Source organism: Orcinus orca, chromosome 7, assembly GCF_937001465.1.
Source record: "Orcinus orca chromosome 7, mOrcOrc1.1, whole genome shotgun sequence".
In the NCBI taxonomy this organism is placed as follows: domain Eukaryota; kingdom Metazoa; phylum Chordata; class Mammalia; order Artiodactyla; family Delphinidae; genus Orcinus; species Orcinus orca.
In genome coordinates, this window is record NC_064565.1 from 46,929,991 (window position 1) to 46,954,160 (window position 24,170).

A 24,170-nucleotide genomic window follows, 5' to 3' on the forward strand; every position below is an offset into this window, starting at 1 on the left:
GCTGGAGTAGCCATTCTCATATCAGACAAAATAGACTTTAAAATAAAGACTATTAGAAGAGACAAAGAAGGACACTACATAATGATCAAGGGGTCAGTCCAAGAGGAAGATAAAACAATTGTAAATATTTATGCACCCAACATAGGAGCACCTCAATACATAAGGCAAATACTAACAGCCGTAAAAGCGGAAATCGACAGTAACACATTCATAGTAGGGGACTTTAACACCCCACTTTCACCAATGGACAGATCATCCAAAATGAAAATAAATAAGGAAACACAAGCTTTAAATGATACATTAAACAAGATGGACTTAATTGATACTTGTAGGACATTCCATCCAAAAACAACAGAATACACATTTTTCTCAAGTGCTAATGGAACATTCTCCAGGATAAATCATATCTTGGGTCACAAGTCAAGCCTTGGTAAATTTAAGAAAATTGAAATTGTATCAAGTATGTTTTCCGACCACAACGCTATGAGAGTAGATATCAATTACAGGAAAAGATCCGTAAAAAATACAAACACATGGAGGCTAAACAATACACTACTTAATAACGAAGTGATCACTGAAGAAATCAAAGAGGAAATTAAAAAATACCTAGAAACAAATGACAATGGAGACATGACGACCCAAAACATATGGGATGCAGCAAAAACAGTTCTAAGAGGGAAGTTTATAGCAATACAATCCTACCTTAAGAAACAGGAAACATCTCGAATAAACAACCTAACCTTGCACCTAAAGCAATTAGAGAAATAAGAACAAAAAAACCCCAAAGTTAGCAGAAGGAAAGAAGTCATAAAAATCAGATCAGAAATAAATGAAAAAAATGAAGGAAACAATAGCAAAGATCAATAAAACTAAAAGCTGGTTGAGAAGATAAACAAAATTGATCAACCATTAGCCAGACTCCAAGAAAAAAAGGGAGAAGACTCAAATCAATAGAACTAGAAATGAAAAAGGAGAAGTAACAACTGACACTGCAGAAATAAAAATATCATGAGAGATTAGTACAAGCAACTCTATGCCAATAAAATGGACAACCTGGAAGAAATGGACAAATTCTTAGAAAAGCACAACCTTCTGAGACTGAATCAGGAAGAAATAGAAAATATGAACAGACCAATCACAAGCTCTGAAATTGAAACTGTGGTTAATAATCTTCCAACAAACAAAAGCCCAGGACCAGTTGGGTTCACAGTTAAATTCTATCAAACATTTAGAGAAGAGCTAACACCTATCCTTCTCAAACTCTTCCAAAATATAGCAGAGGGAGGAACACTCCCAAACTCATTCTACAAGGCCACCATCAACTTGATACCAAGACCAGACAAGGATGTCACAAAGAAAGAAAACTACAGGCCAATATCACTGATGAACATAGATGCAAAAATCCTAAACAAAATACTAGCAAACAGAATCCAACCGCACATTAAAAGGATCATACACCATGATCAAGTGGGGTTTGTTCCAGGAATGCAAGGATTCTTCAATATATGCAAAATAATCAATGTGATACACCATATTAACATATTGAAGGAGAAAAACCATAGGATCATCTCAATAGATGCAGAGAAAGCTTTCGACAAAATTCAACACCCATTCTTGATAAAAGCCCTGCAGAAAGTAGGCATAGAGGGAACTTTCCTCAACATAATAAAGGCCATATATGACAAACCCACAGCCAACTTTGTCCTCAATGGTGAAAAACTGAAAGCATTTCCACTAAGATCAGGAACAAGACAAACTTGCCCACTCTCACCACTCTTATTCAACATAGTTTTGGAAGTTTTAGCCACAGCAATCAGAGAAGAAAAGGAAATAAAAGGAATCCAAATCGGAAAAGAAGTAAAGCTGTCACTGTTTGAAGATGACATGATACTATACATAGAGAATCCTAAAGATGCTACCAGAAAACTGCTAGAGCTAATCAATGAATTTGGTAAAGTAGCAGGATTCAAAATTAATGCACAGAGATCTCTGGCATTCCTATACACTAATGATGAAAAATCTGAAAGTGAAATCAAGTAAACACTCCCATTTACCATTGCAACAAAAAGAATAAAATATCTAGGAATAAACCTACCTAAGGAGACAAAAGACCTGTATGCAGAAAATTATAAGACACTGATGAAAGAAATTAAAGATGATACAAATAGATGGAGAGATATACCATGTTCTTGGATTGGAGGATTCAACATTGTGAAAATGACTCTACTACCCAAAGCAATCTACAGATTCAATGCAATCCTTATCAAACTACCACTGGCTTTTTTCACAGAACTAGAACAAAAAATTTCACAATTTGTATGGAAACACAAAAGACCCCGAATAGCCAAAGCAATCTTGAGAACGAAAAATGGAGCTGAAGGAATCAGGCTCCCTAACTTCAGACTATTCCACAAATCTACATTAATCAAGACAGTATGGTACTGGCACAAAAACAGAAAAATAGATCAATGGAACAGGATAGAAAGCCCAGAGATAAACCCACACACATATGATCACCTTATCTTTGATAAAGGAGGCAGGAATGTAGAGTGGAGAAAGGACAGCCTCTTCAATAAGTGGTGCTGGGAAAACTGGACAGGTACATGTAAAAGTATGAGATTAGATCACTCCTTAACACCATACACAAAAATAAGTTCAAAATGGATTAAAGACCTAAATGTAAGGCCAGAAACTATAAAACTCTTAAAGGAAAACATAGGCAGAACACTCTATGACATAAATCACAGCAAGATCCTTTTTGACCCACCTCCTAGAGAAATGGAAATAAAAACAAAAATAAACAAATGGGACCTAATGAAACGTCAAAGCTTTTGCACAGCAAAGGAAACCATAAACAAGACGAAAAGACAACCCTCAGAATGCGAGACAATATTTGCAAATGAAGCAACTGACAAAGGATTCATCTCCAAAATTTATAAGCAGCCCATGCAGCTTAATAACAAAAAAACAAACAACCCAATCCATAAATGGGCAGAAGACCTAAATAGACATTTCTCCAAAGAAGATATACAGACTGCTAACAAACACATGAAAGAATGCTCAACATCACTAATCATTAGAGAAATGCAAATCAAAACTACAATGAGATATCATCTCACACCAGTCAGAATGGCCATCATCAAAAAATCTAGAAACAATAAATGCTGGAGAGGGTGTGGAGAAAAGGGAACAGTCTTGCACTGCTGGTGGGAATGTGAATTGGTACAGCCATATGGAGAACAGTATAGAGGTTCCTTAAAAAACTACAAATAGAACTACCATATGACCCAACAATCCCACTACTGGGCATATGCCCTGAGAAAACCATAATTCAAAAAGAGTCATGTACCACAATGTTCAGTGCATCACTATCTACAATAGCCAGGACATGGAATCAACCTAAGTGTCCATCATCGGATGAATGGATAAAGAAGATGTGGCACATATATACAATGGAATATTAGTCAGCCATAAAAAGAAACGAAATTGAGCTATTTGTAATGAGGTGGATAGACCTAGAGTCTGTCATACAGAGTGAAGCAAGTCAGAAAGGGAAAGACAAATACCGTATGCTAACACATATATATGGAGTTTAAGAAAAAAAAATGTCATGAAGAACCTAGGGGTAAGACAGGAATAAAGACACAGACATACTAGAAAATGGACCTGAGGATATGGGGAGGGGGAAGGGTAGCTGTGACAAAGCGAGAGAGAGGCATGGATATATATATACTACCAAATGTAAGGTAGACAGCTAGTGGGAAGCAGCAACATAGCACAGGGAGGTGAGCTCGGTGCTTTGTGACCGCCTGGAGGGGTGGGATAGGGAGGGTGGGAGGGAGGGAGATGCAAGAGGGAAGAGATATGGGAACATATGTATACGTATAACTGATTCACTTTGTTATAAAGCAGAAAGTAACACACCATTGTAAAGCAATTATACTCCAATAAAGATGTTAAAAAAAAAAACCTGTAATACAAAATTTCATGTTTTAAGGTTCTTATTTCCAAGAGTCACACGTGCTACCAAGTGTTCTCTATCAAACAATTTGAGAGAGAAAAATGATAGCTTAAGGTAACCACTCAGGAATTAAATGTCCATCTAAAGTATGTGATGAATTGGGAGGTTGTGATTGACATATATACACTAATATGTATAAAATGGATAACTAATAAAAACCTGCTGTATAAAAAATTTTTAAAATACAAAATAAATTTTAAAAACCTACATCTTCAAACTTAGCTGAAATTACCCCTAATTCTAGTGCTCAAGGATTTAGTCACCATGGTTCTATATACTACAAGACACATGATATAATATAATGCCAGCTAATGCAGAATGCCATAAAGAAAAATAAGACAGACCGAGTGGATAGAATGACAAAGGGTGCTGCTCTATAAAGGGTGGCAAGAAAGGTCTGTTTGGTGTGATGGTTTTCGCACAGAAACTTAAGCCATACAAATGTCTAGAGAAGGAACAGGCAGAGGAAATAGAGCAAATCCCTTGGACAGGTATGTGTAGGGCAAGTTCAAGGAACAGCCAGATCAGGCATCTCCAGAACAGCTGGGGCTGGAGATAAGAGGATACCGGAAATAAAGGCAGAGAGGTTGCCAGAGTCCATATCCCCAAGGTGCTTGTAGACCTCGTGAGTGTTAGGCTTTTATTTTAAGTGTGAAGGAAGCTATTTTAGGCTTGAAAGCAGGACAACCCAGCTCAAATATTTTTCCTGTTACTCTACAGGAAAAGTAAAACAAAGGCTATTGTCCTAAGTCTCATGTAGAGAAACAGCTGTTGAAGAAGCAAGTGTCACTTCCAGGAAGGAAGGAAGGAAAATTCCAGTGCCCATGGAGGCAGCATTTAAATTCCCAAAACCCCCTCCATATACTGCATGCAAATATAAATACGACTTTAAAATAATAGAACATAATTGTATAGAAACTGGAATATGACACTTTTTCTTTTTATTTAAAATAGAGCTCTATATGCTTCACAGAAACAAGTTCAAGGAGTGCTTAATTTATTATTTTTGCCACTTTACAAAACAATACTTTTTTGGAAAATGCATACATAAAAATATAACATTCAGGCAGATACCTATTTACATCTGGAGGCAACTGAAAGTTATGCAATAATATTTTTAAAAGCTTTAAAATAAATACTTTTATGACTTGCTTTTGGTAAAGTTAAACATTTGGTATGAAGGCTATCACTGAGTTCATACTAAATTCTAAAATACTGTTATTTTTAAACAAAATAAGTATACATATATTACTATAAAATGCATATTTCCACCGGCTAGAAATTAATGAAACCTCTGAATGTCATTCATTTCTCTTTGGAATTTGGAATTCTCTTCAGCATCAATGATTAAATTGCAACTACTAAAATTTCCATCTACATATATTTTATACAATTTATTGCCTATTTCTCATTTTAAAACCTAATTTATTTCTTCATATTTCTTATATACATTCATTTGTGCCTGTCTGTTGAAAGGTAATATCTTTTTACATTCTTAAGAATTTCAGCTAGCTTACAATGTCTTTACAACAGTGATTCTTTTCACAGTAGTTCAAGAGTTCAAGGCATGCTTTGCAATGTCAAAATGCAATGGTTTTGACATTTGTAATATGTTCTTAGGTATAAGAAAAGTCACACTACCAAAAGAAAAGTATAATTAGTATTAGTACTTTGAAAGTCAATCCAAAATTACTTTTTTCGAGATCTGAATCTAATTTTCTGTTTTTAGGATATTTTAAAATCTGAAACACAGATTAAGTTTGAATAATCTTCTCCAGTCTAGGATCAGAAGAGTACAAAAGCTGAACACTAGTCATTGTGGAAATGAACTAGAATTTAGTATGTTGGCTAAAATAACCTTCCTTTATATAAAGAGAAAAAAGAGTTGGATTTTCAAAAATATTTAACTACTTGTATTTAGCCTACTGGAGGAAATGGAGATATTGGTAAATATCACTCTAATCCTGCATTAGTTAGAATTTAGGCACATAATTGCCTTTTTAAAGGCAAAGTCAGCAAATAGGTTTGGGTGTGGAATTAAAAACTCTATGGAGATATAAAAATTAGGGTCCATGTGTCTTGCTACCTATTGTCTGGGTTGAAAAATTAAATCAACAAGATAAACATGCAATCTCTTTTGCTCTCTTGGGAATGTAGGATGAAAATCTAAAGTATTTTTTTTTCCAAGTTCTCAACTTGCAGATTATCAGGAACCATTTTGAAGTTTTAGTTCTCATTTTCTGAAGATGTGTAAGCAGGCCCGTTTCTAAAGCTATATAAGCTAATACGGTGCTTTTCTGCAAACTATAAAAATATTTCTGCAATTGCAGGTTGGAGTTCAGCCCCTACCTACCCCTCACCTGAGAGGATTCTAGCAAAGCACACGCCCAGCTGGATCTGGTGACACTCAGCATAAGGTTAATTTCCCTAATACAGTTGGATTGTTAGTGGCTATGCTAGTATTCATGTTCATGTAGCCCAGAGTAAAAATCTAGCAGTTAAAACTGTTAGTTATGGAGAGAAAAACTTCTTGTAGGATAACATTGACCAATGATAAAAAAAAATTAGTCATATCTGAAAATATTAAAATCTAGGATTAGATAGAGCTCATATTCTCCCAAATGTTGTATTAATCTACAACTTAATTAAGAAGTATCCTAGGGCTTCCCTGGTGGCGCAGTGGTTGAGAGTCCACCTGCCGATGCAGCGGACACGGGTTCGTGCCCCGGTCCGGGAAGATCCCACATGCCGCGGAGCAGCTGGGCCCGTGAGCCATGGCCGCTGAGCCTGCGCGTCCAGAGCCTGTGCTCCACAACGGGAGAGGCCACAGCAGTGAGAGGCCCGCGTACCGCAAAAAAAAAAAAAAAGAAGTATCCTGGAAGTTATATTAATAGAGGGACTTTTTAAATGGGGATTATTACCTAACATCAATATAATATATTCCAAACCATATAGCATAATGGCTTAATTTTAAGACAGTCAAAGCAAAACAAAGCAATAGTATGAAATATAGCAGAAAGAAATTTAGCAATCACATTATGGGACATATATTTCACATTCTCTGTCCAATCTACGTCTTAGGTGGAATTTATCATTAAGGCAAAAGTAGACATCCCTTGTATGTTAGCTAAAAGCTAGAATATACCTAGACTGCTTAGTCTTTTTAAAATTTAAAAGAAAGTCTTCTCTGCCGTTAACAAATACACTCTTCATAATGCTAATGAAAAAGTACCAGAAGGCATGAGATGAAAGCTCTCATATGTGGATACGGGAGATTAAAATCTTGTTAAGAGGTTCAGTGTGTAGTAATCTGAACAGGAGCTAGAATACTAAAAGAACAGTGATTGGAATTGATGAAATCTAGCAAAGATATTTTTTAATGCACTGAAAGAATGTGAATGCCGAGGATGAACTAATGAGAAACTAAGAAAGAAGTAAGATAATGTGCTACTTACACATGGTCCCACGTTCAACTACCAAATCATCTTTCACTCCCACTCCAGTGCATATAAAGAACAATCCTTATAGAAAGAAGTCATGAAGCATCTCTTATCACTACTTGCACTAAGAAATTCTATATTCTCACAATTTCTAAATTTTATTCAGCACTCCAGTGGTCACCTACCTAGCTGGACAACTATTTTACAACTCTTCCTTAGATTATTTTAGTTTTACTCACTGATCTCACCATGAGTGTGCAGAATATTTTAGCAGAAATAAAAAGAGAAGGGGGATTTGATCATCACCATTAAATGGCATGTTAGTTTACATTCAACGTAGGTGTACATGGATGCTAATTATTTTTTAATTAGTAAATGTTGGATGTGGCAGGGCAGTGTGGTAGATGTCACCACTGGTTTCTCACATTAGTTCTGCTAATAACTAGCGGTCATTTAATCTCTGATCTTCAGTTTCTTCATCTAACAAAATATGGGAATTGAATTATAAAATCTCTTACATCCTTTACAGTTCCCAAATACTGGGTTTGGTTTTTGTCTGTGACACCACTAAACTAATTTAGACCACCAAGGGATTCTCCCTTTATTAGAAGGCTAAATAGTAAAATGATTAAGGTAAATAGTAGCTAGTTTTTGGTTTTTTTTAATTAGAGACTAAAGATAATTTTGGGAGACAGTGAGGGAATATTTTAAAAGGAGATGAGAAAAATAATGAAGCATAAAAGAAAAGCTAGAGGGAGAAAAGAAAGCCAAATATATGAAAATTTGTATTAAAACACTTTGAAAAATTGTCTATACTATAGAAATTCTATTTAATATTAACATTTTAATGAAATTTTTGTATTCCAACTGACATTTTTTCTGTTTAGAAGAAGCCCTCAGGAGCAAAGGGATTACTGTCTTCACTAAATAATGCATCAAGTCCATGTAGGTATTAGCTTGGGGAGGGAGCTAATACAAAACATTATCAAACACAGAAGAATATGTTTCACAAAAGAAAAAATATCTAGAATCTCTTCAGAAACCACAATGACACCATTTTAAGATACTAATTCTTAAACATTTCCAAATAACTTATAATGTTGTACTTGTAAATTTATTTAAAGGAACAATTATTGAAGGCATCAACTACCATCACCTTCACTCATTTGCTATTTTTACTTTCTTAATTTCCTGGTGGGAAATAAAATGTCCAGACTTTAAATAAATTTTTGTAAATGAATTACATTTCCGTATTTATTTTAAATAATTAATCAGAAACTATTCCCTGCTAAGTAATTTTAAGTTGAACTTTATATAATGGCAAATGTGAGCTCCCTGTCTTCAGATGATTTGCTAAGTAGTTTCCCTGGTACTTCTGCATAAATTCTAAGATAGCCCTGAGTTTTCTCTGCCCCAATAAGTCACATGGTGGCAAAAATCCAGCATAGTAGAAGTAGTTTTCTTTTGTTTTATTTAATAATTCTACTAAGGTAGAAATATTACAAATAATAAATTTTTATGGAGCGTCTAACCTAGTGAATCTATTGTAGATTTTCATTTTAAAATAAAAGCTGATTTTGAAGTCTTCAGACACTGCAATCAGGTTACTATTTTCATATAATCATGGAAATTTAAAATGCAAAGTTAATTGAAAGTATAAAGATGAGAAGCAAGTGCTATACCTAAAATAGTGCACGACACAGTCATGTTTCACTTAACTTTCAAGTCAGAACATAAATTAAGAATTCTAGATGTGACATGCCAAATATTTTAGACAGAAGAAAGCACACAACAGAATCTGTACCAATTACACACTTAAATGCTTAGCTTATAAGGCAACAAGTTCATGCTGAAATATTGACAACAAATGATGTTTCCCTTAGTTTAAGGAAGTGATGCTGCATATAAGTCCCATCACCACTTTATACAGTACTGAAATTTCATAAATAGCATTTTCCCAAGCTTCACGTTATACCCAAAGCCAAAATATTTGAAAGGAGCAAAGAACACTGACACTTTGAGCCTAAGAATATTTTTTGCTTGTAACGCAATTCAAAAGAAATAAATATTACACAATGACTCCATTAAAAAGAAATAATGTAAAGTTTAACAGCATAGGTTATATACAGTAAATTTGCCTAATGCTCTAAACTGGATCATATTCCTGTAAATGAGCATTTTCTATTTATAATCATTCTGAAAGTTAAGGAAAAATTAAAACTTTTAACTTTTTCTTATAATTTATGTTAACCTACCCTCTTTCTTTAAAAATGCATTTGGAAATTGAAATATAAGACTATTCATTTAGGAGTTATAGTTAACAAACACAAAAACAAGAAAAATATCTCAAAATGTAAAGATTTCTCTACAGTGGAAGTTGACTCAATAAAAAATATGGAATTATATTTGGACACCTTCAAATAGATTATAAAACATAATGTCAAGGAAAATGGGAGATTATAAAACACCTTCTCTCAAAAATTAAATAAGTATATTCCCCCATCATATGTGAATAAAAGAGGAAATATTACTCTTGTTTTTATGAAACTATAGTACAATCATAGTAAATAAATAATTTCATTCTCATATATGCAGAAACAATCTATGAGAAACCAAGGTAACAAGCACAAGCAAGATTACTCCTTCACAGAAGCTCTTTTTAGAATTCCTTCCCATATGCACTTTAAAAAATTGATTACATAATTTAGATTGTCTCGAATAACCAATAAAGATACTTCCTACATGTGCTGCAAATTAAGAGCAATTTTTGAAACCCACGGTCATATAGAATTCAAGACATCCTCACATTTGTCAATTTACTTCCCCTACACACCCACATCCCTGTTCCCATTCCCAAATTAGACTTTAAAATCCCTGAGGGCAGAACCTATCCACCTTTTAATTTCCCTGTTGAACCCAAAATTGTGGCAAGGAAGATATGCAGTGCCCCACATTTTGTAATGAATGGATAATTGCATGAATGAGAATGAAGGTATATGTAAACCACAGCTGTCAGATTTTTGCCTTTGATATCTCATCCTAGTCAAATGAAGATGGGTTTAGTAACACATTTCCATAGTGGAATGAAGTGTAATCACTAGATTGTACTCTATGTGATAATACACAGGTATATCCTTTAGAACATTGTTACCCAAGTCATGCTTTGTAGAAACTAAAATGTGGGCTAGTAAAAGGTTTCCTGTTTTTTATAAAAGAGTTCCATTGGTCAAATAATTTGGAAAATCCAGTTAAAGAAATTCAAGTAACATTTTTTTACTGCTAGACTCCTCAAAGCACATAATATACTAATATGCGGTATCACTTTCTAAAAATCTATCAAAGAACACTTTTGGTCTTTGATCATCTCAGAAGAGCATTCTAAGGAACAGAGTTTAGGAAACAATGTTTTAGAACAATAAACGATACCATGTTAAATCTTCCTTCACCAAAGCAGAATTATAGATTTGAAGGAAATATTTAATGTTCCATGTATTATTCAGAATGCATCACTTTTGTCTCCACAGGAAATAGAATAAAAGCAAAATTATCATGAGCCTTCTGTACCCATTGCTCATTTTGAAAGGGTAAGGGAATATCTCTTTACTGATAACCCTTGCTTGGGTTTGGTTATCATATTTCATTTAAGAGTTTTCTTAATTTTTCCTCAAAATATCCCCTAGTAGCCTCTTCCTTTTCTGTTCTTCTCTTTCTAAATGTATATGTACAAAAGTAGTAGGGACCTCTGCAATACATCTTAAAGACATCTCTGACAATTTATGACCTTATGACTGATTAATGTCTGGAAGTATTCAGAGAACATTAAAACTCATCTAACAAATAGGGTGACTATGGAATTTCTATGAGGAAAATGTCAGTGGATATTGTCCTGAGAGTTCATACAGATCCATTATGATTCTGCAAAATAACTTAATTTGTCTTCCGTTTGACTAAACCACAAATTCCGTCATGAAAGATGTTGTTTCTCCATAGGGAGAAAAACTGCTATAGGAATTAAAGGGAAAGTAGGAAGCTAGCTAACTATCATGTGGATTATCATAAGATTTGGACCTAGTGCCAGCTCTATCACTAGCTATGTGACTTTGGGACATCTGTCAATGTCTCAAGGTGTCAGGTGTCTCATTTGAAAATAAGAGAAAGTAACAACCTTGTGACTTCCCAACTGTTTGCCTCAGGGGCTGCTGTGGTGGTGGATTATGAAGAGGAGAACAGGGAAGGAGAAACCAAGGAAGTGATCTGATCTCCCTTCCATCTTCCACCTGAGCAGCACTACTTTTACATGTTTTGTATACTAAAGTTCAGAGCAATATTTAATTTTTAAAAGATCCTGTTTAAAGAGAAAACCACAGATTCTATGATCTAAAGTTTTGTTTAGATATAACATCCTCCAGGCCACATTTTTAACAAAAGTGTTTTCATCTCAGGAAAAAACAATGGGCTTTTATATTTTCTTTTCTATTCATTCATGTGCTCCTGATTCAAGTAAAATAAAACCTTAATAACTTTCATTATTTCATATAGCTTATTTTACACTTTTGTAATATGTTTCTTAAATAAAAAGATGAGTTGATGTGTTGCTTTTCAAAATAAAATTAAAGACAACATGGGGAGTGGATGAAGTCAACTCCAGCCCATACTTGACTTTAGTTATTTTTTCATGGTGCCTTTGGGCACTTAAATACTGCACTGCATTATCTTTGAGGTAGAACAACAGCAACGATGACAAAACAAAGGCCAAAAAATTCACATAAAAAGGAAAAATGAGAAAGAAAGATGTGCGAGGTTTCTTTTTAACACAATTCTCATCATCAGGCTTTGCTGTCTTCTTTGACACAAAGTTGAGAAATAGTCTTCTTAATCCGGAGGGCGGTTAGGCGGGCTGCCCCATTGGCATACCAACACTCGCGCATTATTCTCCCCATGACTCGGAGTGCCTTTAAGAGAGAAAATATCAAAGTCTTTAGCACAAAACACAGTACGAGAGAAGAAAAGCCACAAACACAGGAATCGATGCTAAGCTCTGATACAGAAATAGTAAACTTAAATCAATATGAGAAGGAGATCAGGGCCAAATCACTTCAAAAATCCTGTCAAGGGTGTCTCCCCTAAGACAAGGAACAGGGCATCTCCCCCCAGACACAGACCAGGGCGTCTCCACTCAGACAAGGACCAGAGCATCTCCCCTCAGACGCGGACCAGGGCATCAACCCTCAGGCAAGGACCGTGGCTTCTCCTCCCAGACAGAGACAAGGGTGACTTCTCTCAGAAAAAGACCAGAGCGTCTCCTCTCAGAGACCAGGGTGACTTCTCTCAGAAAGGGACCAGGGTATTTCCCCACTGACAGAGACCAGGTCATCTCCCCTCAGAGGGACTAGAGCAACTCCCCACAGAAAGAGACCAAGGTGACTTCTCTCAGAAAAAGACTAGAGTGTCTCTTCTCAGAGACCAGGACATCTACCCTCAGACCAGGACTAGGACATTTCCTCTCAGAAAGGGACCAGACTGTCTCCCCTCAGACAAGGACTAAGGCATCTCCCCTGAGAGGGACCAGAATGTCTCCCCATGAACAGAGACAAAGGTGACTTCTCTCAGAAAAAGACCAGGCTCTCCCCTCAAACAGAGAAAAAAGTTTCTCCCCTCAGAGAGAGACCAGGTCAACTTCTAGCATAGAAAGACCAGGACTCTCCCCTCAGACAGAGCCCAGGCTGTCTCCCCTCAAACAGAGATCAGGGCATCTCCTCTCCTAGGGAGACCAGGGTGTCTTCTCTCAGACAGGCCAGGTGTCTCCTCTCAGAAAGGGGCCAGGCGATCTCCTCTAGCTTCAGGCAGAGGCACAGGGCCCACTGATCTGCTAGATGATTTGAAGCCATCATTTGTGGACCTTGAAGGTAGCTATAGGAGATGATAGGGAGCCTTTGCTCAGTGGCATTTTGGTTTATGGAATTACACTATCATTTTTAAGGTCATGTTTGATTAGCATAATGTGAAATGATGGACCAGTTTCATTTGTTTTAGTCTTTTCTGTTTAGTAATTAGTTGTTTATTTGTCTTCCACCTACTCTGTTGAATGTAATTTTAGGAAAGAGAATATGGCCACCTTACACAACATCCTTTTAGAGTAAGTGAAATCAATTGAATAGCTTTATCTTCTTGAGATGATCAATAATCTTTGAAACGATTAATCTTTTTATGCATTTTATGTATGCATTTTATGAAAATTTTCCTCTTCTTTCAAGCTGCATGAAAATAAAATGCTTTCAATTAAGAAATTATATATGTTATGTATAAAAAAGCTAACAATTTCTGCCCTTGGGCTTTCAGAATATGTAAACGTTCTTTAAAATCTTTGTAGTGGAATTAAAATATTTTTAAAAATCCTGTCAAAACACAGATATTAATCCTATAGAGGGAGGCTATTAATCCTCTTTTAATTGAAAATTCTGGGAATATGGTAGAATGACTATCTTTTAAAATATTCTAAGAAAGGACATGAAAGACAAAAATGGATAAGGGATGGGTTGGAAATTCCCTGTGTTGCTCTGGATGGTAAGTACACACATATACATTTTTTTTGAAGTCATCAAACTACATACTAAGATGTATTCATTTTATCATATGTAAATTATGCCACAATAAAATAATGATCTAAATACTAATACCAAAATTTTGAATTAAAAAAAATCAGTATAAGTGAACTGGTAAATAAATAAGATAAATACTCAGAGGGGAAAACAATGAGAATGCATGAATCCAGAGAGGTATAAGAAATCACTGAAGCAAGGCGTTGCTCTGATGGCATTTGCTGATCTCCCAGTCTAGAATTTCAGAATTGATGGACCATATGTGAAAGACAGGAAATACAGCCCAAAGCACACAGAAGGTGTCAGATCAAGACATTTACAAAGTCCAGACTGTAAGGATCAATTGGTCTTAGAAGGAACTTTGTGAAGAAAATTGTCTAAATCTTTGATCTTGGTAAAGAAAAAATCAAACCTTAGCCTTAAAATGTTGCAGTAAGCCTGAGCTCATAGTGAAAATTCACAAGAAGATGTATCATAAGCAAGATGTATCATAAGCAAGAGTTAGTCAAAACAACAAACAGGAAAATCAAACCTATCAAAACATTAGATGCTAGAATTAAATGATATAAAATATTTTAAAAATAAAGTACATTTTAAAAAGCAAAGAGAAAAGTCTAAACATAAGTAAAAAGCAAAAGTATATTTAAAACAAAACAAAACAAATAAATGGCATTTTTCACAGAAACAGAACAAAAACCAAAGAAAATTTTAAAAAGAAAACAAAAACCCCAAAACAAACAATAAAAAACAAAACTAATATAAAAAAAGGTGTCAAAGGTAAGACATGCAAAGTTTTAAGGGGCAAAACTATTATAACTTTCACACAACATTATACTGGAAATCCTAGAAACTGCAATAAGAAAGGTATGAGTCCCCGGACTCTCATTATTTGGGGATATGATCATCTATGTAGGCACCCCAAAAGAATCTATAGTTTTATACCCTAAAGAAATAATTTTTACACACACACACAGCAGTATTGTTTTAAAAGAAACTAAAATTCACACATGTGACAATCAACAGTAGAGTGAAAAAAAGAAATTAGATACATACAATGGAATACTACACAGATATGAAAATAGACAGATTATAGCTATACATATATAAGGTAAAAAAAATTAAGAAGAATATCTATCGTAAGTGTCATTAATATATTTCACAAATAAACAAAAGTTAGCCATATACACGTACATATATATATATGTATGGTTAAATTTTAAAGCAAAGCAAGGCAATAATAAAATGATTAGTTATAATAGTAGCCTCACAGAGGGGTGAGGAATCTTCAAAGGTATTGGAAGTGTTCTATTTTTTAAACTTGGTCATGAATTCTATTATCTTTACATATAACTTTACATATATGTTAATATCCTCTCATATGCATGAAATGGTTAATATCAGAAAAAATTTTAATTTAATTTCAATTTGCTTATAAATGCCTCAAATTCTGCTTCTCAAATGAGTATATAGGTAAGCTATCTACACAAAATAGAAATATCAGGACATAAATCTTGCCTTAAATAGGAAATGAGTTGAGCGAAACATGAAGGAGAGGAAAAATGAGGAAAAACATAACTGTGTAAGATATGACATATGACAGAGCCAAAACTAAAAGATGTCACCAAAAAAATCGCCTCAAGCATTACATTTAAATATGGCAGAAGACAAACAGTCATAATTGGGATGGGAGAGATTAAAGCATTAAAATAGTTGTGGAACTAGTTAGATGATTTATAGTCTTTCCTCCACCTTCCCTTTTACTTCCTGTGGGAGCTAGAGAAGTCTCTCTCTTCACACAGGCAGAACAAGCATTGCAATATGTCTGCTCTATGATGGTTACTACATGTGTGGTACAAGATGAGGAGATAAACAACAATGGTCCCTGCCATGGGGAAGCTTTTCTGATGGAAGAGAATAAACTCAAACTTCAGCAAGTTAGGGATTAGGAATAATTTATTGACTCTAAGGATGACTGACATTGTAATACTCTGTGTAGCACAGACATTGACTACCCACCGAATATGCCTGTGTTCCCGACATTCCCAGCTCCCTTCCAGCTGGATGGGACTGTGTGACTCATTCTGGTCTATGAACCATGAGTGGAAATGAAATGTGTCACTTGAGCCAAAGTATTAGAGAGCCAGTGTATGACCCTCCAGCTCCTCTCTTCTCCTGACCTAGACCTCTGGAAACTATGTGTTTAGATAGCAGCATCACAAGATCAAAGTCACCTGGATTACTGAATCACCACAGGGAGCACAGATTCCAATGAAAGCCGCCTAACCTACAGGGGACTTGGCATAGCAAGAAATAAAGTCTTGTGTGAAGTCACTGGGATGTCAAGGTTGTTCCTGCCACATAACTTAGCCTTATGATGCTGACAGCTAAAGGGAATAAAATCCTTCTGAAGCTTATATGAAGACATATACCTACATACATGAAATGAATTGGATGCCTAGATAAAGAGGACTATGGCCTCTGAAAATCCACCCTGATACTTACCTCAAAATTATAATGGGAAAAATATACATAAGAACATAGCCTTACTTCACAGCTTTGCCACTGGTTCGGAATACTTGGTCGGAACTTCTGGTCGCAGACAACCTTCCTCATTTCCTCTATTGAGGGATCTGAAGGCACCATGTCATAATAAGGCAACTGGTACTCCTCAACAATTCCTATAAAAAAGTTGCGTAATAAATTTCCCAGTGTGAATAATAAACAAAGATGTTTACTTCAAAATAATACCAATTAAGTTTTCTAGGCACAAGTGGTACCCTGGAAAACTGGAAAATCAGGCTTATTAAAATTATGTATCATTGTAAAACCAAAGATATAAGTTTAAAGCACTAAGTTGAATAGTTATATAAGTTTATGAAATTTTATACTATGAAAATTTATATAATTTTGATAATTAAACAAGTTATATGAGACAAAAGTATATGTAATTACTGTATAAAATACATTTTACATAATTATACATATATAATTTTATATAAAATATCATGTTACATTTACATAACTTAATAATTACAAAAATATAATTTTATATTATGAAAATTATGTAAATTTTGATTTTCATAAAATGCCATTGTGCAATTCAGAAGTAATATCTAATTACAAAATTTACAGCAAGCCTCACTGATCTGTGAATGACGTATATTTCTCCATGAATGAAGTATATTTCTCCTTTTCAAAACACAATAGCTTTCTCTTTTTGAAAATTGTTAAGCAATCTTTTAAGAGCTGAGTTTTTTACATTTGGATTTTACAGCTACTAGATCTGAGAATGTTCCAGAGAAATGGCCAAAGGTATTTGAAGATGAACAGTTCAACGTGAAGGTTAATATTTAAAGAGTCTCAAATAATAGACAAAGATTTGACTTTAATTATCAGAATGTTACCTGAGTTCAAGAATTTCCTTACAGAATCAATTGAATTAAACTATAGTTCTTTTAATTTAAATATTTAAGACTGGCATAATTTAGAAAATGAAATTCAAATCGTGTTAACTAAATTACCATTTCAACTGTTGAAGAAAATTTAAGGACAAAAATCTAAAAGCAAATCTAGACAAATATCAGTATGAAATTAAAAAAAATAATAACATGTTTGAATCTTGCTATTTACCAAGCACCTTCCTAAGCCCTTTACATGTTTTAACTAATTATTCCTCAAAAGCACTGACTAAAGAAAGTACATAGTATCCCATTTTTACAGAATCAGGAAACTGAGGCACAAAGAGTGTCATGAATTTTCTCAAGGTCACATAGCTAGTAAGTGGCAGATCTGGAACTCGATCCCAGGCTTGGGGATTCCAGTGTCCATGTACTGTTTCTGCACCACTCTAAGTCTATTGCTTCTGTGAATAGTTTCATCTTCCTGAATATTTTATTATCTAACCTAGGAATAAAAGGGGGAAAGCATGTTTTCTCATTCAAATATAATTTTAAACTTTTAAGCTTTTCATTTTTTTAAATATGAGATTTATGTAAGGCAAAATGACATCAATACAAAATGCAAAAACTGACAGTGGTTTAATAATGACAGTTCTTTCATTGAATGTTTACTATGAGCAGGCTCTATACAAAAAGCTTCACATGAATTAATTGAATTAGTCCATTAAATCCTTAAAGCCCAAGAGGTCAGTTTTATTATCTTCATTTTACAGATGAGGAAAGCGAGACCATATAACTCACCTAAAGTCAGACATTCAGGAAGTTGCTAAACCAAGGTTTAGGACTAAGTCTGTCTCACTTGAAACTGAAAAATCTAAATCATTTTCTACCAGGATTTAACTTTTCTCCACTGATGAAACAACTTCATCAGACTGCATTTACAGGGTTTCATCTTCCCAAATTCTTCCTCTCATTATTAATCTCTAAACTGCTGGGAGCAGTAGAGTCAGGAAGTTAGTCTTTGCTTACCTCTGTCCTCCACTTTAATCCCCACACATACATCATCACCGGAAAGAAATGAACAAGAAAAGCCCGAGAACCAGAAGACTTCAATTTAAGTCCTGCGGCCTTGGCAAGTCATTTAGCTTCCTTGGGTTTAATTTCTGATATAAAATAGGAATACAGCTCAAAGAAGAAAATTTTCAAGTGCTTTGCAAAGTATTATTATGGAAATCAGAATTATCAGGAGAACTAAGCGGTAATCACAACCTAAAATCTCCGTTCTGTTCAAAATGCTCCACTTTTGCCACTGGAAAGATATCGCCAAAAGGTAATCTCTTAAATATTTAGAAACGATTCAATATAGTGCATTGAATTAGAGCATCAAGGAAAGGCAGACACAAAGAATATTTCCAAAATCTTACCTCCAACTGAACACCTCCGGGCTATTTCCCAGTAAACCAGACCAACAGAATAGATGTCAGCTCGTTTGAAGGACTCGAAGATATTCACATTTATTGTATCATCAAGCATTTCAGGAGCCATGTACCTTCAAAAACATGCACACTTCAGATTCTGTGTATGAGTTTATAGCAGTCCAGTAAAACGCAATGTTAATAAATCCTGATATACAATATGTTAAGGCAGTTTACATCAAATTTACAGGTTGATCTGAGCCACTATAACAGAATAAAATTAAGTATGATGCTAACTGGACTTCCCTGGTGGCGCAGTGGTTTAGATTCCGCGTTCCCAATGCAGGGGGCCAGGGTTCACTAAGTGTGATGCTAACTGTAAGTTTTTTGTAGGAGTCCTTTATAAGATTAAGAAAGTTTCCTTTCATTTCTAGTTTGTTGGGAGTGTTTATCAATAATGGAGATTAAATTTAGTTAAATGTTTTTACTGCATCTATTAACATAATTGTGTGTTTTATTTATTTGTAAATTTATTTAATTATTGAACGATAATTTTAAAAACATTTTAAATAGAACTAGAGATCATCCTAGTGTTAAAGCCTGTGGGCCAGGAGCCAAATACTTGGAAAGCACTCAATAGGAAAGATGGAACTCAATTTCCAGTAGTTTGTAGCCAAGAAAGCTCCTTGAGGGCAAGGAGTATGTTCTATTCATCATGATGGGCCCAGTACCCCAACACAGTGCTCAGCATCATTCCACAAATACCTGCTCTGAATGAACAATGTTATTATACATTGGTTCCAAGACATATATTCATATTATATATTGGCTCCAATAAAATTACAGCCTTGCTTGAATAGGACTAAATCAAAACTTCTACAGTCCCTGGGACCTGACAGAGCCTAGCTGTCTTAGGGATATATCGAGGATTTCTCAGAATATTGAGGTGAGGATGCAACACTCTCCCCAATATTTTAAAAGCTTTAGATTCTCTGAAGGAATCCAGCATCCCAGACTTCCCTGACGGACAAGTTAAAACTTGCTTTTTAAAGGGAAAAAAGAAGAGGTCCCTTAGGGCTGCCCAGTCTGAATAAATTGTCCTAAAGTGTTTCTGGGGTCCCATTAAAGTCTCCCAGGGAACAAAGTGAAGGACTCAGAGGGACTGGCCTGGAATCTCAAATATGGCTTGTAGGCTAACTATACCAGCTTAGAAATTCTCTACTCTCAAGGGCCTTTAACAACTCCAGGAAAGTGTTTTGGTTATTTCTGATTTCAAGGTCAAGAAACCTGGAATTATGCCAAAGTAGCACAGATCCTGAAATTCAAATGAAAGGAAACAGAAGTATGCTGGCCATATGGCCACAGTCTGGCTATAATAAGAAAACACCAGGAATCCCATTACTAATGGGTCTGTCCTGACATACGTGTGGTATGCTCTATATAAATCATGCTTGTTCTTAACTTTCAGAGATTCTGTTCCTTGAAAGTGGGAATTGTGTCCAAACTCATATTACCTTAATACACATCAACTGGGGAGACTTATGGATAAGTACAACTATAGGTAAATATGTTACATAATATTTTTAAATATTGAGAGAATATTATATAGATATATATCTATATAACCTATATTATATAGATATATATATATTATATCACCTATCTAGTTAAGTGTATTGATTCTATATCTGTTGTTAGGACCTGAATGTATAGAACTAGCCCTGAGTTTCAGTTCATTTACGAGGTATTGAAGAATTGATATAAAGGCTTTGGAGGAGCTATACACTGCTAACATTTTTTTCCTCCTCTCTGTAGGAAAACTATTCTCAGATGTGGCACGCTGAAAATAATATATCACCATCACTTCCACCATTCCTTTCCACTGGACTCCCCACACAAATAGCTACTTTCTATATGACCAAATGCCAACTCTTCTTGCTTTATAACCATTGTGCCACTGATTTCTCGGTGACCCAGAGAAGACTTCTTGCTTTCTTGGGCCTAATGGTTTCCAACTTTGGATTTCCACCCACCTCCCTATACACATATCCCAGGCATTCATGTTTATGGGCAGTCATAAGTCTCAGTATGCTACCAAAGTAAGTTATCTTACCTTTTGGTTCCTACTTTAGGATTCTGAGGTATGTCAATAGTGTTCAGTATTGAATCATGCTTCACAGCCAACCCTAAGTCTGCTATGGCACAAGTTTCACATTTTTTCACTAAGATATTCTTTGATTTTATATCTCGATGAGCAATAGCAGGTTTACCTATGAAGCATAAGGTAAACATATTCACTTTTTTCATTACTGGAGATTGAACCTCTCTGAAAGGCGTCATCTTGAAGACTTGGCTCAAATGTTATCTTCTAAGAAAGGTCTTCCCTGACCCCCATTCTACATTCCAAGTCATTCTCCATCAGACTATCCCATTTTGCCTTCTTCATAGCCCTTATCACTATCTAAATTATCTTACTCATTCATATGCATTATCTGTCCCTCCCAACTAGACTGTAGGCTACCTAAGGGCAGTGGCTATGTCTTACTCATCACCATGCCTCCAATGCTTAGAACACTAGGTGACATTTAGTAACCACTGGTAAATATTTGCTGAATAAGTAGGGAAAGTATTAGCATTGCTATGTCCACATAAGAACATAGCAAATATTCTCTTACAAAACAAGTTTCAAACTTCTACCACCCTACACCAGCAGTTCTCAAATGCGGCCCAAAGATCCCTGGGGGTCCTTAAGGCTCTTTTCCAACTACATATCTGTGTGATGTCACATTTTCTTCACATACTTCAACCAAAAACAACATACTGGGACAGACTGAATGAAGAACAGGTATGAAAATCCAGACATTAAGGAGATTTGCAAAAGTGTAAAATGGCATTATTTTAGCTAGATTGGCTTTTGTACTACAAAAATTATGTAACTTTTAAAAATTATGTTATTTATTTTAATATTTAATTGGTTAATTATTATACTTAAAGTAAATTAATAAATACTTTAAAATTTCTCAATTTTAGTTTCTAATATAGTAAATATTAATAGATATAACCCACATATACAAACTTTTGGGGTCCTCAATAATCTTTAAGAGTTTAAAGGGATCATGAATCCAAATCTGAGAAGCACTACGGTGACTAGACTGACTTTCTAGAGCCAATTCTCTATTAACTCAATGAACAGACGAGACAGTGTGTATTATTTGGAGTTCAAGTACATGATATATAAGTATTTTTTAAGGTCAGAATAACTCTTCCTAATTATTTTAATTATCAAAGGTAAACAGTTAAATCATTTGTATTCTCTGAAAATAGAGCATTTGCCACCAAAGCAAGATCTCTCAGGTACATATTGTAAATAGCAAAGATAGAGCCACTAGGAATAAAAATATTATTATGGATAGTATACAAAATGACAAGTATGTAGATGAGAGTTGGCTATATCATGACAAAACCTTCAGCTTTATAAAATACCTTTAGTGTTTCTTTACATTTGATAATTGTTTGTCATAAACTAAAACACAGCTGAACACTATAATACAACTCAGTGTTTCTATCTTCATATTCAAGGAGAAAAAAAATTAGAAAGAAAATACATACCTTGTGTACCAACAATCTCCATATGAAGGTGGGCCAGACCACTAGCTATTGAAAGTGCCAGTTTGATCATTCCAGCCACTGTCACTATGTTTCTATTCAAATAGTCATATAAGGAGCCCTGTTCATGATATTCAGAGACAAGCCAAAGTTGAGTCCAAGTTCCATTATCTAACAGGAAAAAGTTATTTTGTTGCTGTAAGTTTATGTTGAGAAAGAAGCCAAAAGCTTTTAACAAATGTCAGTGTTCAAAGCAAATCTGTGTTGTTAACAAAGCAAAATTAACTCCTTCCGTGATAATACTTACAGTCCAAGTTAGTAGGGTGAAAATTCTCAACGAATTCCTATTGACATATTAGAACCTGTTACATGTACCCACCATTGCTATAGGAAGCTGTGAGGCAGTGATTCTACCAACTGAACTACTCCTTTCTTATTCCCTCTATATCAGTACCTGCTGGTAATAGCAATCACATTATGGCAGAAACTACTGAGAGATGCATTTAGGCTCAGCATTGTGTTATAAATTATTCTTGAGCTTTTAAGAAAGATTGTACCAATAAAAACAGAAATATAACAAATTTACACAAAGTATTATTCTATCATAAAACTCTAACATTCCAAGGATGGTCATATTATTCATCTTTCAAAATATGAAATTGATGATTTCCCTCAAAGCTTAATATAAGTGCCAAACACAATTACTAGACCTTTTCAAATAATTTACCTTATTTAACCAAAGCTAATCCAGTTTATAAAAGATTTTTAGCAGACAAGAAATTAGCCTAAAATTTCTCTAGGTATTAGAGTCCCTAGACTTAGCTTTAGCTTTCAGAATCAGATGTCTACAATAGCCCTGGGAAGTCCTGACCAGTTTTGATCCTCAGTGAAAGGGAACTATAATTAAAGAACATTTGCTAAGGAATTTTTGTACTTAGTGCTTTATGTACAAGAGCTCCTGGTTATCCAAGTATTTAATTTCCAAATCCAGGTAGTGATAACATTTCCTAGGGATGCAAAAATCAACATAACATGATAAAGTTCGCTAATAAACTGACCACATATAAAACTAACACTTACACCTCTCTCCCTGCTTAACACCAGTGGCTATCTTTGCCCTCTCGTACCAATGTCTTTGTCAGACAGTTGACTAAACTAAAGAGTGAAACTGTAAATGTTGCAAAAGATATAGAAATGCATGAAAATGAAAGTGATGTTAGAGACCACTTGGAATCAAAGCCACTGACAACTAAGCCATTGACACAGGTAGACCAGTTAAACTGAAGAAGAGACAATCAAGGGTGATCTTTGTTGTGCATATTGTTTTATAATCCAATAAATGTCATGATTAAATTAGCTCTATCAGGATGATCCATATAACGGCAGTCATTACTGCTTTCATAACATTGTGAATGAAGCTAACCAGTAGATAGTTTAGCTCAATGTTACGAACAAAAAGTAAAAGTTCTTAACAGCTTAATAAGCAATGCTTCATTTTCAATAGTATAGTTAAGAACTTGGAAAGAACCTTTTCCTTTTTTAAGCTCAGTTTCTCCCTGGCTTGACTTGGCTTTATTCAGTTTCTCCCTGGCAAATCAGAAAAGACAAATCATCAGCAAACATAACTATGGCCAAAATGTATAATAACACTAAACTTCCCTTTGGCCATCTAATTAATCATAAATACTTTC

The 24,170-nt window shown here is 34.8% G+C and overlaps 1 protein-coding gene across 1 annotated transcript in view; it reads right to left on the reverse strand.

Moving 5' to 3' along the window:
* Positions 1–4,954: 4,954 nt before the first annotated feature.
* Positions 4,955–24,170, reverse strand: part of ACVR1C (activin A receptor type 1C) — a 46,882-nt gene continuing 27,666 nt past the window's right edge. Inside the window, exons 4-8 of the mRNA XM_004276790.3 lie at positions 22,483–22,650; positions 20,987–21,143; positions 18,883–19,007; positions 16,608–16,738; positions 4,955–12,413 (exon numbers count right to left, since the gene is read on the reverse strand). Coding sequence (XP_004276838.2) covers positions 12,288–12,413; positions 16,608–16,738; positions 18,883–19,007; positions 20,987–21,143; positions 22,483–22,650 — 707 coding nt within the window. The 3' untranslated portion in view covers positions 4,955–12,287. The remainder of the gene's footprint in view (positions 12,414–16,607; positions 16,739–18,882; positions 19,008–20,986; positions 21,144–22,482; positions 22,651–24,170) is intronic.